The sequence below is a fragment of the Panthera uncia genome (genome assembly GCF_023721935.1).
Source record: "Panthera uncia isolate 11264 chromosome C1 unlocalized genomic scaffold, Puncia_PCG_1.0 HiC_scaffold_4, whole genome shotgun sequence".
NCBI lineage: Eukaryota > Metazoa > Chordata > Mammalia > Carnivora > Felidae > Panthera > Panthera uncia.
In genome coordinates this window covers 34,058,689-34,078,054 of record NW_026057585.1, presented here as the reverse complement: position 1 = coordinate 34,078,054, position 19,366 = coordinate 34,058,689, and the positions used below count along the sequence as shown (strand labels likewise).

Genomic DNA, 19,366 nt, shown 5'->3' with positions numbered 1-19,366 from the left:
TATTGACCTAGCTGTGTGATTTGGGCAAATCACAATTTTTCTGTGCTTTCCTATTCTCACCTGTGAAATGAAACAAATTCCTGTCCTAAAATTTAAGTGTTCTAAATGCAAACAAAGAAGTTATGGTTTTTATGTACTTCTCAATCGTGCCTTTCTAAAAGATCATTATCAAATATTTCAGACATACAAAAGGGTAAGAATAATAGAACAACCCCTTGTGTACCAACTATCTTACTTAGGAAAAGTGCTACTGGCTGCATGTCTTCCTTTTTCCAGGAGGAAATAACTGTGATGAGTTTGGTATTTTTTTTTTTATTTTAATTGTTTTTAATGTTTACTTATTTTTGAGAGAGGAAGAGAGACAAAGCATGAGTGGGGAAAGAGCAGAGAGAGAGAGGGAGACACAGAATCCAAAGCAGGCTCCAGGCTTTGCACTGACAGCAGAGAGCCTGACACAGGGCTCGAACTCACAGATGGTGAGATCATGACCTGAGCCGAAGTCGGATGCTTAAACGACTGAGCCACCCAGACGCCCTGGGTTTGGTATTTCTTATTCTGTCTGAATCACGGCCTTTCTAGGAAACCTGGTGGATGAGTAAGAATGCTTCACCAGTGATGAGTTCTTCCAACACTTAGGTGTTGCTGGTTCTCAATGAATCTGAGGTCACGATAGTATATTTGAGAAAGTTCCAGTACCAGCCTATTCTCTTCCCCCCAATCCTGCTTGCTGCCGCCCAGTAGACAGAATTAGAAAAAAACATGTGGTAGGCATTGCCTGTTGCATTAAGAAGCATAGTTTTGTTTCTACCTTTAGGGCCTTCTGTGCAGATTCACTGGATCCAATTGCGATTAGGTTAGGCCCAGCCATGCTGCAGAAACTCTTCAAATGCAAAGCATCAGCCACCGGGACTGTGGAGACTGCATAGTCCTATGCGTATAATAGAAACAAGCAGTTTGGCATTGCAGAATAATTCTAAAACCGATTTAAACCTGCCCCAAATATGCCTATTTCTAAAGAGGGTGCCAGGGGCCCTGAATATCTGGAAAAAGAACTGGGACCTGTAGGTTTTGGTATTGCCAATTAAATAAAGACTACTTTTAAGAAGAAAGTGCAGAGACTTCTCTCAGATGTGTGACTGTGTCAACACCTAGCTTTGCTGCTTGATCTACGGAGTGGGCTACTCTGGAAGGATATGTCTGAAAATCCTGTGCAAACTAGAACTTCACACCCTCAAGATGGAAAGAGCTTCTTGGGGTTATATCCCTTCCTAAGCCGTCTGGTGAGTCAATCTATTAATAATCAATAGAGTAAAGGGACCATGAGAGGATGTATGTGCAATATCTAGCACAGCTTCCAGCACATAATAGGTACCCGAGTACAAGTGATCCTTGATTCCAATCCGAAAAATCTACACTTCATGTTAGAGTTAGCTGGGTCCCCAGAATTTTTTTGAAGTCATTTATTGTGCCAGGAAATCTGCCAGGTGGTTGCATGATTATACACTGAGAGAAAAAAGAAGACGTCCATGATAACTTTGTCTTTTGTGGCTATGGTAGCCCAATGCAGCTTATTTATTGAGAAATTTGAATTTGATAACTCTTAAAACTTCTAGCAAATGTACAAATATTAGGCATTTTTTTGCAAAGCTGGTGACATATAGATACCATTATTCATGACATACTGATTCAATGGGTCTATGAATATTTATTAAATAATTACTGTATGCTGGGCATAAATTATCCTTTACCTACCTTAAAAGTATCAGCCAAGATTTCAGCACCTCGTTGATTTGTCCTTTTGGAAAGGCCCACAAAAAATTCTCTGCCTATAATAAATGTCATGGAACATAGTGAGTATGTGGCACCAGTGACGGCACACTATTTCTTTATCTGTAAATAATGACCTTAAAGCACCACACAGTTCTTTCCTATCACAGAAGGCAGCTCTGCTTGTACTCTGACCCCTGCTCTCTTTACACTAAACTGATTTCAAACCACAGTAAAACCTTGGATTGCAAGAAGTTTGTTCTGCCAAGAGTTCTGTAAGATGAGCAAACATTTCTAATAAATTTTAATTTGATAAACTAGTGATGTCTTGCAATATGAGCAGTACAAGACGCCGAATGTCATGATCGCAACTGAGCCAATGGTTCTCGAAATTCCCTTTGATATACAAGTGCTTTGGATTATAAGCATGTTTCCAGAACGAATTATGCTTGCAAACCCATATTGTCCTTAGAAAAACCTTTTTCAAATTCACAGATGTGGAAAGTAGAACAGTGGCTGCCAGAAGTTGAGGGGAGGAGGAACTAGGAAGTCAGTGTTTAACGGGTATGAAGTTCCAGTCTGGGAAGGTGAAAAAGTGCTGGAGATGGATGGTGGTGATGGTTGCAACACAGTGAGGATGTACTTAATGTCTCTGAGCTGTCCACTTAAAAATGGCTAAATGGCAAATTTTATATTATGTATATTTTACCACAACAAAAGAATAAAATTTTCACTTAGGAAATAATAGAATTAAACATATTAATGTGTAATAAAAAATTAAGTAATAGCAATGGCTTGTGAGGAATGCTTCCTTCCCCTCCCCCCACCCCCAATTAATAATTCTAGGCATTTGTGATGAAGTCGGATTCCCTGTCTTATAATGATGATGTAAAGGCTGAAGAAACTATCTGGGTAAAGCAAGTTTAGGGCTGACTGGTCTTCAGGTCTGACTTCTAAGAGATGTCCTTAAAACTTTTATCTTTCGTTTCAAATCAAAATGCCTATCTACAAAGTACTACAGTTTAGGAGAATGGAACGTTCTACTTATTTGGCTTTTCTGAAATTCCATAAATATTCTTCTCAGAAGGCAAAACCCTAAATAAAAATGGTCTCCAACTTAGAGGCAAGCAAACAATTATAGTAGATTGCATTAGGCAATATATAATTGTGAGGGTTTTTAATCTCCCTGAATACTTTGAAAAAGAATTATACATAATATGTGAAAAAATATTCAAATTGAAATCAGTATATAGTTTGATCCAGAACATTAGGGTAAAGTATAAGAAGAGAAACCATGTAAAAAGAATTGCTTGATAGACTTTATAATGTTACAACTTTAATCCTCATGATGTCCTTATAAAATAGGTAAATGACATAGGTCAAATGATGTTATGACAATTTAATGGCTTATTCTGTTGGAAGATGGGAAGATTCCTTGGTGGTATACTGACATGTATTTTTGGTTTGTTTGTTCGTTTTTGTAATGGTATGTTTATGTTGTCCCTTGAGAAAACTCACTACATACAAATCAAAACTTAACTAAGGGAAAGGGTCTTTTATTTGACAAAAGTATTACTCACTTTACTAAAAAAGTCAGCTGAAATTTAAAAAGCAAATTTCTTTAATTCTTTTAAGACAAAAATAGATTTATAAATTAGATTTATACACAATTTTTAGGAAAAACATCTAACGGATTAAGCAAATTTAAACAAATTTATAATGGGGCTTGCATACTATTTCTATTTTAAAAGACTAAGGTAGCAAAGTACAAAGAAAAGCAAACTTGTCTCTTTAAAAAGTAAGTTGGACTTCTGTTTCTAGCAGTATGGTAGACTATATCCCCTAAATGGCCTTTTTGATGTAAGTAATAACTTCTAGAACTGCAAGATTAAAAAAAAAATTTGTTGTTGTCGTTACGTTTCTTATGTCATCTTTTTTTCTGTATCAACTCACCCTCTCACCTTATTCTTTTACAGAAGAAGCCAGGTCATTTGTCCTATTGATGATCCTACAGCCTGGATTCGGCTGGTTGCTTCCTTGTGTATCATCTAACATGAAACTGTTCCTTTATCCTTTGTATTTTCAGTAAACTGATAGTTTCATGTAGATGCTTAATTAGATCCTTGTTCAAAAGATTTTTTTTGGATAGGACTACTTCTGAGGTGGGGCTGCACTATTGCAGCACATCATGAGGCACATGACTGACTGCCACGTTTTCAGTGATACTAGAATAATCTGTGTGTTCCAGTGGTATTTTGGAAAGGCCAACAAAAAATTCTCTGCTTAATAAATGTCAGCCTGATTCCTACATTATAAAGTTCTCCGTCAAGCTTTCATATAAAGGTTTTAACATCGTGTGACCATCATTACACAGATCCATTAGTTTATTAGGAATCTACATTTACGGGCTAGAATTCTAAAAAGAAAAACTTTCTTAGCCAAGTATTTGGTTTACTTGAAATAGAATGCATAAAGGAAACACAGCTAAATGCCTGAATGTTTCCTTCCCTTATGAACTATCAGGGTAATGAGTTGGGTGTCCCTGCAACTTGCAATAATGATCGATATGTTTTTTAAAGAACACAAATGAGTCAAAGAATAAATCGTAATGGAAATCAGAAAACATTTAAAACTTAATGATAGCAAATATATATAAAAACAGGAAGGATTCTGCTAAAGCAGTACTTGAAAGTTACAACAGCTTTAACTACTTGAATTAAAGATGAGAAAAGTTTCAAAATTAAAGAGACAAAATTCTAGCTTGAAATATAAGAAAGAAAGAACAGAATAAAAACAAAGAAATTTGAAGGAAGGAATTAAAGACAGAAACAGGAAGAGAAAAAGAAATATACAAGAAAGAGGATTCAACAAAACCCCAAATTGGTTCTTTGAAAAGATTAATGAAATCAACAGATCTCAGACACAAAAGAAAAAAGAGAAGGCACAAATAAACATTATGAATGAAAAGGGGACATAGCTATAGTGCTATGCAGCTTAAAACAGATAGTAAGAAGATATGAATAAGTTTATACCCAACATTTTGAAAAGTTAGATAAAAACAAAATATTAGAAAACAGAACTCTTGAAAACGGACTCAGAAAACCCTCAACAGTCATGCAATCATTTGAGGAACTAAATCAGTTTAAAATCTCCCGACAGAGAAAACTAGGGCCTGTTTCTAGGTAAGTTCTACCAAAGTTCAAGGAATGAACAATTCAAATAGTACTGAATCTAGGGAATGGAAACATAGGAAATATTCCCAATACATGTCGTGAGGTTAAGATAACTCTTTTACCAAAGCCAGACAAAGATAGCAAGCAAGAAAAATTACAGGTCACAGAAACAAAAGTCTTGAAAAAAAAATTAACAAACTAAATCCAACATTGTAGTAAAAAGAGAATATATCACAATGGAGTTTGACTTCACCCCAGGGATGCAAGACTGACCAATATCAGAAAATTAATTAGTGCAATTAATCACATCAGTAGATGCAAGAAAAAAAATCACACACATTTCACTGGAGTAAAAAGTTTATCACCTGAAACTCCATTTCTAGTTGTTTACTTGAGAGAAACTCTTATACACATTCCCAGGAGACACACACAAGAATGTACGTAGCAGCACTGAAGACAACAGACAAAAACTGGAAAACACTCAAATATACATCAGCAGTAAAATGAATAAATTCATCGTGGTGTAGTTTTTCCATGGCATACCATATAGCAGTGAAGACACTAGCTACACACACCAAGTTGAATCAAAAACACACAAATCATAGAATAGTTCCTATAGTAGGACTCTAATCATACAAACCTGTAAGACAAGCAAAACAAAGAGAAAAAAAAAAAAAAAGAGAGGAGGAGTGGGGCTCCTATGGTTCTGGCAATTTCTTATGCCAGGTGGCAGGCACCGGGTGCTCATTTTATCATTAGTCTTTAAGTTGTACATAAACATTTATAACTCTTCTTTAGTTGCTCCATATTCCATAAAAATAGAAAAATAAAAGTAGAGGTAAGTTGATGATTATTTAAGAGAAATAGGATTGAAATAATTTCTTCCAGTAGCTGCTCGCCTGACTGACAAGATTCTCAGCAGAACTGGAGTGGGAAAGCTGCTTTCCTTCTGTCCATTTCTTGATCAGTTGTGTTTTTTTTTTGTTTGTTTGTTTTTTAGTTCCTTGTTTTTTTCTTTAATTTTTATTTGAAAGAGAGAGAGCGAGAGCATGCGCAGGGAAGAGAGGCAGAGAGAGAGAGAGAGAGAGAGAAAGAGAGAGAGAGGGAGAGAGAAGGGGCGGGGGGAATGCCAAGCAGGCTCCACACCAGCATGGAGACTGACACAGGGCTCCATCCTGCAACCCTGGGATCATGACCTGAGCTGAAATCAAGTGTCACCCAGGCACCCTTCAATCAATTGTTAATGAAGCTCTGAGTTACAGAAGGAAGAGGACCCAGAAAATGTGGAAAGTGCTACCTGACTCTGCTGAATCCAAAAATTGAAGGGCACCTGGGTGGCTCAGTCAGTTAAGTGTCCGACTCTTGGTTTTAGCTCAAGTCATGATCTCATGGTTTGTGAGGTTGGGCTCTGTGCTGGCAGCACAGGGCCTGCTTGGGATTCTCTCATTCTCTGTCCCTCTCTCTGCCCTTCTCTTGCTCATGCTCTCTCTCAAAATAAATAAAGAAACTTAAAAAAAATGTTTAAAATGCCAAATTTCATGTTATATATATTTTACCACAATTTAAAAAAAGGAAAAACTAATTGAGAGGTAGGAAATAGAAGGCAGAACCAGACATCAGGTGTAAATGAGGTGCCAAGCAGATAAAGATCTAATATCCCAACAGGATCTCAGTTTTGAATAAAATAACTTTCAAGATATTAACTTAAGGATTGAATGTTACCAAAAAAGTGCTTACAGATAGTGATAGAGGCAAGCCTCGATGCTTAGGTGCTTAATTAGAAGTTGGGGCAAAAACGTTAAGGTTGAAATGCTGTGGAAAGACCTCTGACCAGAGGAAGAGGTTCTTGGCATAAACTGTGCCATTACACTGAGAAAATTTCAGGGAATCTGTTCAGTTCAGCTGGTGAGATAACTAGGTGGCTGTGAGCACAGCTTGTTTTAAAGCATACTTCAAATATTATCAGTACCTGCTTACACATTATTTATTATATGGCTGTGTTCTGGTAAAGAAGAGTTTTATTGTAAGAAGTGTGATTTACACATCTAGCTGCTCACAAAAGCCTATTTTCTAAGAGAAACAGGCTGTTGTTCTGTGCTGCCAAAAAGAATGAAAGTGCCGTCAATGGGAGATACAAAGAATATTCTCAGGGGAACTTACTAGGCAGATTCGAAAGAATGCCTGAGTCTGCTCAGACATGGCCAGAGCTGAGAATGTGGCGTAGGCCTCCTTGACCCCCTTTTCTGTATTCTTATGGCTCAATGGGTGTACATACAATGCCCCAGAGGCAGTGGTAGCACAGGTTGTGCAGTGCACAACTCCAGGGGGTACTATGCATAAGCTTGTGATAAGAAAGGTGCCCCCTGGAGCTCAGCAACACAGTGGCTCCACCTAAAGGTATGTGACACTGAGCAAAGAACTCCTCAAATGTCACAGGATAAATACCTCTTCTCCAAGAAAATTCATTGTATCAAAATGTAATACAAAATATTATCTTTGTATTAAAATGAAGATGGCTATATTTTGCCTATATACAAGGGATTCAATATAAAATTCATATCAGCTAAAACCTTAGACTTCTGAGAAACTTCATGCTTTCAGTGGGGCACCTGGGCTACATTCCCAAGGAACCAGTCCTTGTTGGTAGGGATCCATCCGTGAAACAGGTATTTATTCTCTGACATTCAAGTGAAAGTAAACTCTCACTATAAGTTACAAATTGTCAGTTTAAGTAGAATCAATCTGGGGATCCAAATTTTAGCACATGACTTTTGCAAAACAATAATACAATCATAAAAGAGGAAGATTAAATGCTACATTTACTGTTTTTTTTAGCAGCCATATTATACCCACTATAAAAACTGATTCTAGTTAGATCAATAATAGTATTAGCTGTTTATACTTGGCTGAGTTCTGCTATTATTCATCTGGCACTGAAGCCAAATCAATTTACACTGAAAATTACTTAAATTCATCTTGCTGTCCAGGAAGAAAATCATGTGTAAATGACACATCTTGAATTAAGAATCTTTTAAATACAAACCAGATATTATATCACAATGCAAAACAATGCACCCTGTAGAATGTAGTAGATGCAACCTATGAAGTGATAGGTACACCCTGATAACATTTTTGTAAAAAATAGGCAAATACTACATGCATATAAAGGTCCTAAAAGGACATACACCCAAATGTTGGATGAAAGGTCATTTTTGTTTTTTTTTCTCTTTTGTGCTTTCCTGTATTTTCCAGCTTCTCTGCATTTGGCATTTTTACTTTGGTAATTTAAAAAAACCTATAGTTAAACAAGTGAATACAAGCCAGGTATCAGAAATAGTTTTGGATAGGAGAAAGTAAGGACTAGGATACCTGTGAATAAGACATCTCCACCATCTAAGGTTGCGTTTTCATCTTTCATCTCTACTAGATTGAGCTGAAGTTTTTCTAATGCTTCTTTCATCATGTCAACCTGTTGAAAATAAAGTGATTCAGATTAATATTCTACCATTTTCTGACAAGAAAACAAATCACCTAAAACTTCTGAGTGCTGAATCATGCTCCCGTGTGCACACACACACACACATAAACCCTTGCGAATATATGAATATAGGTAGTATAGTTTGGACCAGCCATGACCAAAGAGAAGAAATTATCTATTGTAAGAGAAATTATTGTAAGAGAAGAAATTATCTATTAGAAATTGTCCAATTTGTCTCTGTCTAGTCTATGCTCACGTCAGTATTATAGCCCCTTTTTCTTTCGGAGGCCGACTAGTTAGGACATATGAGTCAAAAAAGGTAGAAGGCAACACCCAATCCTCAAATTCTTGCCAGAAAGTACAAGATTTAATTTTAAATCTTAAGTCAGTCAGTTAGTCAGTTAGTAAGTCAGTCAGAATTGCATACACACAGAGTAATATATGGAAGAAATAATAATGACAATAACCAGTAACTTGAAATCTCAGCCCACAGGATAGTCATTATTTTCTATTCAAATATTTTCTAAAATGTCAGAACATCTAAGACTACTCTGTAAATCTGAACTGTTAGTTAAATTTAACCAATGTTCCTAGAGGTGATTAACACATACAATAATTGCAATCAAACCAAAGAATAGTTGAAAATGAATTTTAGGGGCTTTCTATGATTCCAGGGTATAGTTTAAAGCAGAGATATTCTGAGCTGAGTTAGGGAATACTTCTAAGTGAGGTTTATTTTAATGCAAGAAAAAAAAATTAAGGCATAACAAATGCCCTTTGAAGTTCACAGTTTAATTCAAGTCTTTCCAGCTGCTCAACAATTTTTAGAAAATGTTTACTTCTTTGAGAGAGAGAGAGAGAGAGAGAGAGAGAGAGAGAATATGAGTGGGGGAGGGGCAGAGAGAGAGGGAGACAGAGAATCCCAAGCAGGCTCCCTGCTGTCAGCACAGAGCCGGACCTGGGGCTTGAACCCATGAACCGTGAGATAATGACTTGAGCTGAAATCAAGAGTCAGATGCTTAACCAGCTGAGTCACCCAGCCACCCCTCAACAAAACAATTCAAGTATTTCTGAAGGTCTGTATAACCTTTGACATGGTAAAGACATATGTCGAGACAACATGAATGGGGCTAATGGAAAAACAAGAGATCCCATGACACTGAGAGAAGCAGGTAGTCCTGCCAAAATTCAGCATGCCCAGGACACAGAGTGAATTGTCAATGAAGAATTTAGGAGACACAACTACAGCAGTGTAACTTCTAAAGTAATAAAAATATGGGGATATTCGGACAACAAGCCTGACATTCATGCAGTCAAGAAAAAAAGAGGATACAAATTAAAATAAATATATCATCTCATCCCTGTGCTGGAACTCATGTAAAAATTCCACAAACCAGAGTGACTCAGAACAATAAAAAATTATTTCCATGGACAAACGGTCTTAATGTTGTAATAAACACATCTAGTGTTCTCTTTTAACAGGAGAATAGGTTTTTCTATGTAACAGGAAGGAGAATCATTGCTGTAGCATAAAAAAAGAAGCCGAATAACAATTACCAGGGCTTGCTGGGCTACAGTGAACCCAAGAAAACACACAACTGTTTCCTTTTGGCATCTGTCTCTGGGTCTATGGAAAATTCTCTGAGCTTGAAGAGAGGTCAAGAGAATGAAGCAGCTATTGTTACATTTTGTCTCTCTTATGATGCTACTGCTTCTACTATAACTTAACATTTCAAAGATTACTAGGAATACAGCAATTACATGTATTTTTCTGAAAAATGTATATGTAATATCAACTCAGGAACTTTATTCAATTCTTAAGAGTTTAAAGAGAACAGAAGTAGGGAGGCTAATATACACCAGTTTCAGAAACACTGTATTTCTTTAAAAGTCCTGTGTCTTTCAAATTAAAGTTTTAGAGGATAAAATGCTTGTGGTTTCTTAAAAGTTAAAACAGCTGCACCAACATGAGAAAACTGGCTTTTGCGCAAGGCCAGTACTTTATTTTTTTCTCCTTAAATATTCAGTCACATCTATATAAACAAAGTCGTCAGGATACAAACATTGATGATACCATATTACTTTCAGAGTTAAGGGTATGGACAAGTTTAAAAATTTATTAAATATTAAGTAAATGGTTCTGAGAATCATAGAACCACATAGCATCAAATCGGCAATGCTAACTCCAGCGAAATTTCTGGAGAAGAAACAAGAGAGGCTGAACCCAGAGGCTGTCGACTGAGAACTGCAAACTCTTGGCATCATGGTTCCACAAAGCAAACTTGGAGGCAAACAAGGCCCAGTACTGCCGTGACACAGGGACCCACAGCAAGCCAGTCATTCAGGCAGTTAGCACACTAAATATAGCTATAGAAGTGGGAAGTTTTGCAGGAAAAGATCCAAACCATGAGCCTTCAAAGAAACTGCCCATTCTGTGGTTACATAGCCATGGTTAATGTTGACTTAATTAACTTTCAAGAGGAAAAAAAAAACAAAACAAAACCCAACAACTAAACAGCACACCCACCTTTTACTGAGATGCTAACCTTGCAGGGTGGAACTTAGTGTTACTCAGGGTGGAGAGAAACTGTCAGACAAACAGTATTAATTCTAAAGGTTGAGCTGAATAGGTCATTTTCACCCATGAAATTGGAAATAAAAGGGTAAATCAGAGAAACAACTTTAATTTAAAATCTAACTACATTATTTTCATACTCCAAAGATTTACACGAACTTTTCTTCCTCCCCTTTACACTCTGCGTGTACTTGGTTTCATTCTTTTACTTTGTACTCCCATTTCTTCTTGCCCCCTTTTGGCTCCTCCTACCCTTTGCTTTGCTATAGATTCCTTCTCTGACCACAGAGAGGTTCAGATCACCTCTACGACTTCCAACCATCCAACCCACATGTCTTCCTCAAAGCTGGTACTAGTTTTGAGGTCATTATCTTCTCCTTTTCTTAGTGCCCTCTCTGCCTCCCTTTCCTTCTCTCTCTCTCTTTTTGGAGTACTCATGTCATCATGGGGTGACACAAGTCACAGGCACTTCATAGTGTAGTGTTATGATCAAGGGCCTGCAATTCAAATCCCAGCTCAGCTACTTATTAGCCAGTGATAACTTGTTTAATTTTTGAGCCTCAGTTTTCTCATCTTTAAAATGGGTGGTTGGTCATAATAGTACCAATCCCCTAGGCTCCTCCTGATGATTAAATACATGTAACGCGCTGGGCACACTATAATTGCTCAATGACTATTAGATGTGACTTTTATTATTTTGGTGAATATCAGCTTATGTGGACCGAGTGACACATACTTGTACTATGAAACTGACGCACAAAAGGAAGCTGTTGCTTTTTCTTACATTTGGACAGATTTCTTATGTTTCACCCCATGACAGATTCCACCTGCTTTCCAGTGAATTAAAATGACACATGTTTTCTGCAAAGCCAACGTAAAGTTAGAGCACATACACTGAAGACACATTTAAATTTGAATCATTCCAGTTTAATTTCTTTCCAGCTCCTGGAAGCTGTCAGGCTATGTGGTAGCTTTCTTGTCTAATCTCTGCTTTAAAACCACCCCGCTGGATGTACTAGATAAGGCGGTAAGTGGACCTGTCTGCTAAGCTGTCCCACAGGACTCAAAGGGGCATCAGCCAAGGTGATACAGAATGATGACAGTTCCTAAGACATGACCACTCTAAAGGACTCAATCGAAAGAACTCCCACTCTTTCTCAATGCCTGGTCCCTTTTCTTACCCTTTGTGTTCTACTCTCTTACCTTCTTTCATGGCCCTCATTTCTGTTCCCTCATGTGTCCTTCATGTTTACATCATCTTCCTGTCTTCTCATCTTACTCCTTTTGGGTTCTCATGGTGAATGGAAAGAACTGGGGATTTGAACTCAGGCTCTACCACTTATTAGGTATGCAACTTGGGACGAATTATACTTCCTGAGCCTCAGTTTTCTAATCTGCAAATTGGATAGTGCTTCCACTCTAACAGGAATTATGTAACAAATAAGCTAATATATACTGCCTGGCACACTGTGGTCAAAACCAGTAGCTGCTGATGTTATTGTTTTGCCCTAAATTAACTCAGTGCTTGGTTTGGATTCTGGCTACCTTTCAAAAAGAAATAAAAGATACAAATATACCATTTGATCCCAACTCTTCTTGCAAAATTTCCCCCAAATACAAAATACTAAAATAATTATAAAACCTTACACATTTTATTGGGAATTTATACTCCCAATAGCTTGTAAGAGCACTGTCATTAGTTCAGTATTCTTTACGTAGATGCCAATATTTTCAAGTTGGCCCTGTCCAAAGTTGCTTTTGTTGCCTATTTTCAACAATGACCACTCTGATGTTTCATATCTTCCATTTGGATGTGGTGAATGTGCTCACAAGGCCTGATGAACAGTTTCGTGCTGCAGTCCCATTAAGAGTCTGCACGGACCTGTCTGCCAAGCTGCTTTCCTTTAGCTGCTCTGCTCAGTGGGGTGCCAGATGTTATAACCACGAATGAGGACACTGGCATTGGCTTGTCTGTGGCCAACATAACTCTGTTCCCCCCAGATCTGCCATGTGCTAGGAGCTGTGCTATCACCACTAGGTTTTCAGTGCCCATTTCAATGTTCCAAGTACTCATCGTATTATAAGAGCTTTAAAATTACACTGTCATCCTATTCACACTCTTATCTAGCTCTTAAGAGCTGAATAGCAGCAACATAGCTTTGTTGGTAGCCATAGATAATGCTGAGGAAGCCACTCAAGAAGCTGATGTGATGCCTCTATCATGCCAAGGCACAGCTGGCTTGAAACTTGTTGATACATCAAAGTTACACTGTGTTGTCCCTGGTCACACTCAAAAGGTCACATTCCATTTGTTTATGCCACTTTAATGTTCTTTGTCAATCAGCACATCTTTGATCCTGTGGCCACTTGGACTAGTGTACATTTGGCTGATTTTATAACAATACTTCAAGTCTCTATCATACTTTTATATATCTTTTCTCAGTTAGTCAACATTTCAGTTCAGCAAACTTTTAGTAGATGCCAACTTTTTTTTTTTTTAACCTGGCTACAAATATTTAAACACCAAACCATAGTCCCTGTTCCTGGGAAGTTAACAAGCCAGCAGAGCAGATATACCTTATGAATATACAGTGATAATAAAATGAAATATTTGTTGTGATGCTCACAATAACTTGAAAAGGAAGTAAGGGCAGGCATCAGTATACCCATTTTACATATGAGTAAACTAAGGCTAAAGGAAGTTGACTGACTTGCTGAGTCAAGCTTTCTGAGCCCATGCTCCTGTTTGTGTTCCTATTCACTGCACTGTGTGATTATGATTTTCCTGAAGCCTCCAAACAAAGCACAGCCCACATCAGAAATGAAGCTCATGCCTTCTGTTTTCCAACTTTGTACACTCAAGTCTACTTGGTATTACAAGATCCTATTTAAGAGGATCCAGATTCCATGACCTCTTCATTTCAGAGATGGGTGACATTTCTGTATACGAGGGTCTTAGGATGCTAAGGTGCAGTACAATTAAAACACTAAGTAATATGAACAGAATGTATAAACCACATCAGGAATGTTCACCAATGACAGCCTGCATATTAATTACCACCCTTCAACTTTGGGATGCCTGAGGTTTGTTCAGTGGTTTATTCCTTAACTTTCCCATGTGTGCTAATTAAATTACTAAAACTAACCAGAACTACCAAAAAAAAAAAAAAAAAAAAAAGATCAGAGAGAGGCATAACATACTAAATGACTGAGTCTGAAAAATTCCTAAATAAAAACATATTGGAATCCTCTGCTATAATTTTAGGACAAAACTCTTAGGAGGAATTTACTTAGCAATGATAAAAGCAAACATTTGTATAGTCTTCCTGTATCAGACACTATCTTAAGAATTCATCTTTAATAATCTAACCCTCATAACCCAATAAAAGTCGTACAAGAATTATCTGTTTTAGAGACAAGGAAGCAGAAGCACGGCAGGTGACTTGACCAAGGTCTTACAGCAGCAGAGCTGAGATATGAACTTAGAGAACTTTACTCTGCAGTTTGTGTTCTTCTCTCCTACACAACTTGTCACTAACAAGATAATTTATATATCTACTATGCAGTCAGACAAAAATAAATATTAGAAGAGATTGTAAGCATTTATAATACTCTTAAAAACAGATTATGTTCAGGGTGTCTGGGTGGCTCAGTCCGTTAAGCGTCTAACTCTTGGTTTCAGCTCAGGTCATGATCTCACGGTTCACAGGTTTGAGCCCCGCATTGTGGAGCCTGTTTGGGATTCTCTGTCTCTCTGTCTCTCTCTCTCTCTGCCTCTCTCCTGCTCTCTTTCTCTCTCAAAATAAATAACTAAACATTAAAAAAAAACCAGATTATGTTCACTTTATTTGTATGAACAAAAATGGGAACTCAGACATGCTGGAGGAACGGGGGTAGGAGGGACAGGCTACAAATCGCAGCAAAGTGAACTTAGGTTTGGTTTCTAAAGATCCTATCCTAAATTTTGTTTTCCTAAGCATATATATAAACTAATGAATTTTGAGAACCACTACTTCATCTTTCCAATTCCTAGATCAGATCGTGAGAAGGAGTTATTTGTAGAGAAATCTTCAGACAGTCAACAAAAGCATTTTAATTACAATGAGATTACAAAAGCACAGAGACATGAAGATACACTCCAAACCAAGTCACCACACACATTTCAAACCAATTCAATCAACTGGGAAAGATTCTGAGAATTTACCACATTGGGAACTATGGAGGAAGAATTCTACAATACCCAAGACTGCCACTGCCTGATGTATATACCATGTGCAAATCTCTCCCTTTGGGTGTTAAAAGAACCTATAAATGTGAGGAGATATCACTCGTATGATTAGGCACATTTTTATAGCACAGGTGAAGTTATTTTGCAGATGCAACTGTGTCTCTAATCCGTTGATTTGAGTTCATTAAAAGGGAGACTATCTTGGGTAAGCCTGACCTAATATGATGAGCCCTTAAATGGGGGTTTAGAGATCAGAGATGGAAGAAGTCAGAGAGATGTCCTACTAGTCTGGAAAAAAAAGCAAACAGCCATATTGGGAACTGCCTTTAGAGGTATGCCCGCAGAGCTGTCTCTAGGAGTTAAGAGAAACCCGTAGTCAACAGCCAGCAAAAAAACAGGGACCTTGATCCTACAACCACAGGAAATGAATTCTGACTACAACCTGAATGAGCTTGGAAGAAGACCTAAGCTCCAGGTGAGAACAGAGCCCAGCCAACAACCACAACCAGGTATGCCACACCCAGACTTCCAATCTGCAAAATCTGAGAGATAATAAGTGGGTATGCTTTTATTTTTTTTAAATGTTTGTTTATTTCGAGAGAGTGAGAGTGGGGGAGGGGCAGAGAGAGAGAGAGAGAGAGGGAGACAGAGAATCTCAAGCAGGCCCCATGCCATCAGCACAGAGCCTGATGTGGGGCTCGAACTCACAAACCATGAAATTATGACCTGAGCCGAAATCTAGAGTCAGATGATTAACCAACTGAACCACCCAGGCACCCCAGTGGGTGTTCTTTTAAGTGTTATATTTATGGTAGGCTGTCACACAGCAATGGAAAACTAATACAGAAAGTTCCTAATTTAAACATTTTACTTTAAAAATTTATCTATAAAGGCCTTTGGTCACAAGCAAAATGTTGAACTTATGTCTAAGTTGTTTATTCAGAATAAGATGCAAAAGTTCTTAAGATGTTCCTAAGAAATTCCCGAGAAAAAGAAAATGTTTTAACTGAGTTTAAAGTTTTAGATCCACCAACTTCCTTAATCCAATGTTTACTAAAATGTTGTACAGTTAGATTTTAAAATATAGAAATCAAGTTGCAATACTTTTTTTTTTAAAGTTACAAATCTAATACATGCTCATAGAAATGAAAATGACAGAAGTATGTACCCTTCTAGTATATACCTAGTAATGCAGAACAAAAATGTGTCTTGAGCCATCCCAATCTTATTCTCAGTTTCATTCATTCAGTAAATATTGAGTATCCGCTCTGAGCTAGATACCACAATAGACAGTAATGAGTGGTCATCAAAAAATAGACATGACTCCTGCTATATAGTGCCCTTAGGGTAACAGATATTAAAGATTCACCCAAATCAACATATAGTTTACACATTATGATAAGGGTTATGGAGGAAAACAATAGTGTGCTTTGAGAAATAAGAAGGGTACATGATTCAGGGGTCAAGAAAGGTCACTTTGAGGAAGTAACGTTTAAGCTAAGAAATAAAAATGTTTATAATGGTTATCTTTCCTGCTGGTGGGTCATCTTTCTTCCTTAGAAACCAAACAGGTTTCTGGATAATTCTCAGATCACAAACAGCTCACTTTAACTTATGAAAAATTAATTAAGGCCTTACTATACTAAGAATATGGTCAACAGAACTGGAAATTATTTACTGCATTAAAATCTTCAGAAGTTATCAGGAAGAGTCAAGTAAATGTCATTAATCCTTTGATTATTCTGGGAACTCATGATATTCGTGGTCAACATGTGTGAAAGTTTTATAACTACCTAGTTCATTTTCCTTTTTTTGAGCTTTGATAACTGTTACACGAATAAGATCTCTTGAAACATTTCCCAAAGACTATTAATATCCATTGCATTTTTACCATTGATTTCTTGGAATTCTAAACTTATTGGTTTATCTTATGATATGGACTTCTAAACTTATTGGCTTATCTCTAGTGACAAGTTCTAAAAATTAACCAGAATATTTAGCATCTTGGTTCCCATACTTGTAAGATGAGAGGGTACAGGTCAGCTTAAAAATGAAGTCATTTCCAGCTCTACATTTCGAAGTTGGAGTCTCAAAACAGTTTTTGGCATTCATAAATGTGACTTTAACTGTAATTTTATTTCCCTCCAAGATAGTTTACTGAAAACATTCCAGATGGTTATTCATGAATAATGTATTCTAGATTTTAACCAAATTCAGTCAGAAGCAAGAAGCTGAGTATATGGATGGGGAGGAGGGCGGTGGGAAGACATGGGAAACCCAAAAGTAGATGAAAAAATCTGAGGAGGATGCAAACCCTCAGAGGCCAACAGGATTCTGCTGCAGTGGGAAAAGCTGTATCTAAAAAACAAGGTGTGTGAGTGTCAACACTAACTTATGATACTTCATGTTTTTTTGTTTTTTTTGTTTCTTAGTAACCCAAGGTGCTGCTAATTATCTGCCAACAACGATAATAATTACACTATGTAGAGCACCAATAATGCCTTTCTTATGAGAAAACACATATCAGGGCCTGCTTAGCTGCTAACCTCTGCATACTTTCTTATACTAACCAATTGGAGGATAGGAAACTTCAACTTTGGGTTCATCCCTACCAGGATCAACTGTCATCTAAAAAAGGAGGATCTAACAAGCTCCAGGCCAATCCTCTGAGGCTCAGCATTAAGTCATTCTTTATACCTTGTTCCACATTAGACTATAAACCCAGGTGTGACTTTGGTTCTTTTCCCTGGAGTCCTGTGGCAGTAACTTATCCCAATCTCTTCCTATGAGTAGGGACCTTGTCTGTGCTCTCTCTAAAGATCTGAGCCTTAAACTACAACCCTGCACTGTAGATGGCCTTTCCAGGTGTACCTACTACACATAGATGGTACTGGTCACCTCTCTCTATCTCCTCAACATAGAATCAGTAACCCCCAGGGCTGAGGAATCTACCTCTTAATCACTCGTAACTCTGGCCCTCTTTTACAATATTAATGCCACAGACTTATCATCATTAATAATATATAAAATTTATTAAGCTCTAAGTGCTAAGCATTGTGCTAACTGATTTTACATGGATTATCTCATATTAATAATAACATATCCCTCCTAGTCTGAATCAGTCAAGGCAGTTTCATCCCTCTTGCCAGGGACTGGTACACATGACCTAATTTGGGCCACTGAGAGGAAGTCTGTTGACAGTTTCCTGGTGGTACAGAAAGAAACGTAATCTCACTTCTTCCTTTGGACATTGTCTGTCTGGATATGGTACGTGAAACTGGTGCTAGTCTGAGAGCCCAACTGTCATCAAGGATGACAGGACAGAAAGATGGAAAGAACCTTGGTCCTTGATGACATTATTGAGCTGATGAATCAACCAACTCTGGAGCACAGAAATTCTTGGCATATGAGATTCTTCATTTCCTTAATCAATTTGAATTGAGTTTCTGTTAGTTGCAGCTAAAAACAATTCATTTACTTATATAACAAACCTGACAAGCAATATCCAAAGAGTTCATAACAATAGGCTACATTACTAAAATTCATTAAGTTCTGATGTAGAAACAATTGTTAAATGGAGGGTTTTTCTTTCTCCAGAAATACACCTGACTTGCCATTCAATAAATTACACAATTATGTAAGGTGTTATCTTAACTGATAATAACTGCTATTGTGGCTGACAAGAATTTTGACTAAATGCCATTAGTGACACTAAGACCATCCTGTTTATAGAAGAAAGCAGATTGTAAATAACAACTTTTAAAGCCAAAAAGAATTATTATACTGCCTCAATTCTTTAGATTAAGCATAATTGTTATAGCTCCATATGTCAGAGCGGGAAATTGATGTTCTGACACTCTCATCTCTGAACCAGTGCTCAGATCTGGAGGACATGTGAATGCAAAGGTTTGGCAGAAATGCAGAAGGAAAACTGATAGGGCCAGAGTACACAGGAAAGATTAAAAACAGCTCTGAAGGGGCGCCTAGGTGGCTCAGTTAGTTAAGCATCCAACTTGTGATCTCAGGATCATGAGTTCAAGCCCTGTGTTGGGCTCCACACTGGGCATGAAGCCTACTTAAAACAAAACAAAACAAAACAAAACAAAACAAAACAAAACAAAACAAAACAAAACAAAACAAAACAA

The 19,366-nt window shown here is 37.4% G+C and overlaps 1 protein-coding gene across 1 annotated transcript in view; it reads right to left on the bottom strand.

The window, feature by feature from the left end:
- Nucleotides 1-19,366, bottom strand: part of DDAH1 (dimethylarginine dimethylaminohydrolase 1) — a 136,484-nt gene that overhangs the window by 31,232 nt on the left and 85,886 nt on the right. The window contains exons 2-4 of the mRNA XM_049618481.1: nt 8,310-8,409; nt 1,753-1,826; nt 809-928 (exon numbers count right to left, since the gene is read on the bottom strand). Coding sequence (XP_049474438.1) covers nt 809-928; nt 1,753-1,826; nt 8,310-8,409 — 294 coding nt within the window. The remainder of the gene's footprint in view (nt 1-808; nt 929-1,752; nt 1,827-8,309; nt 8,410-19,366) is intronic.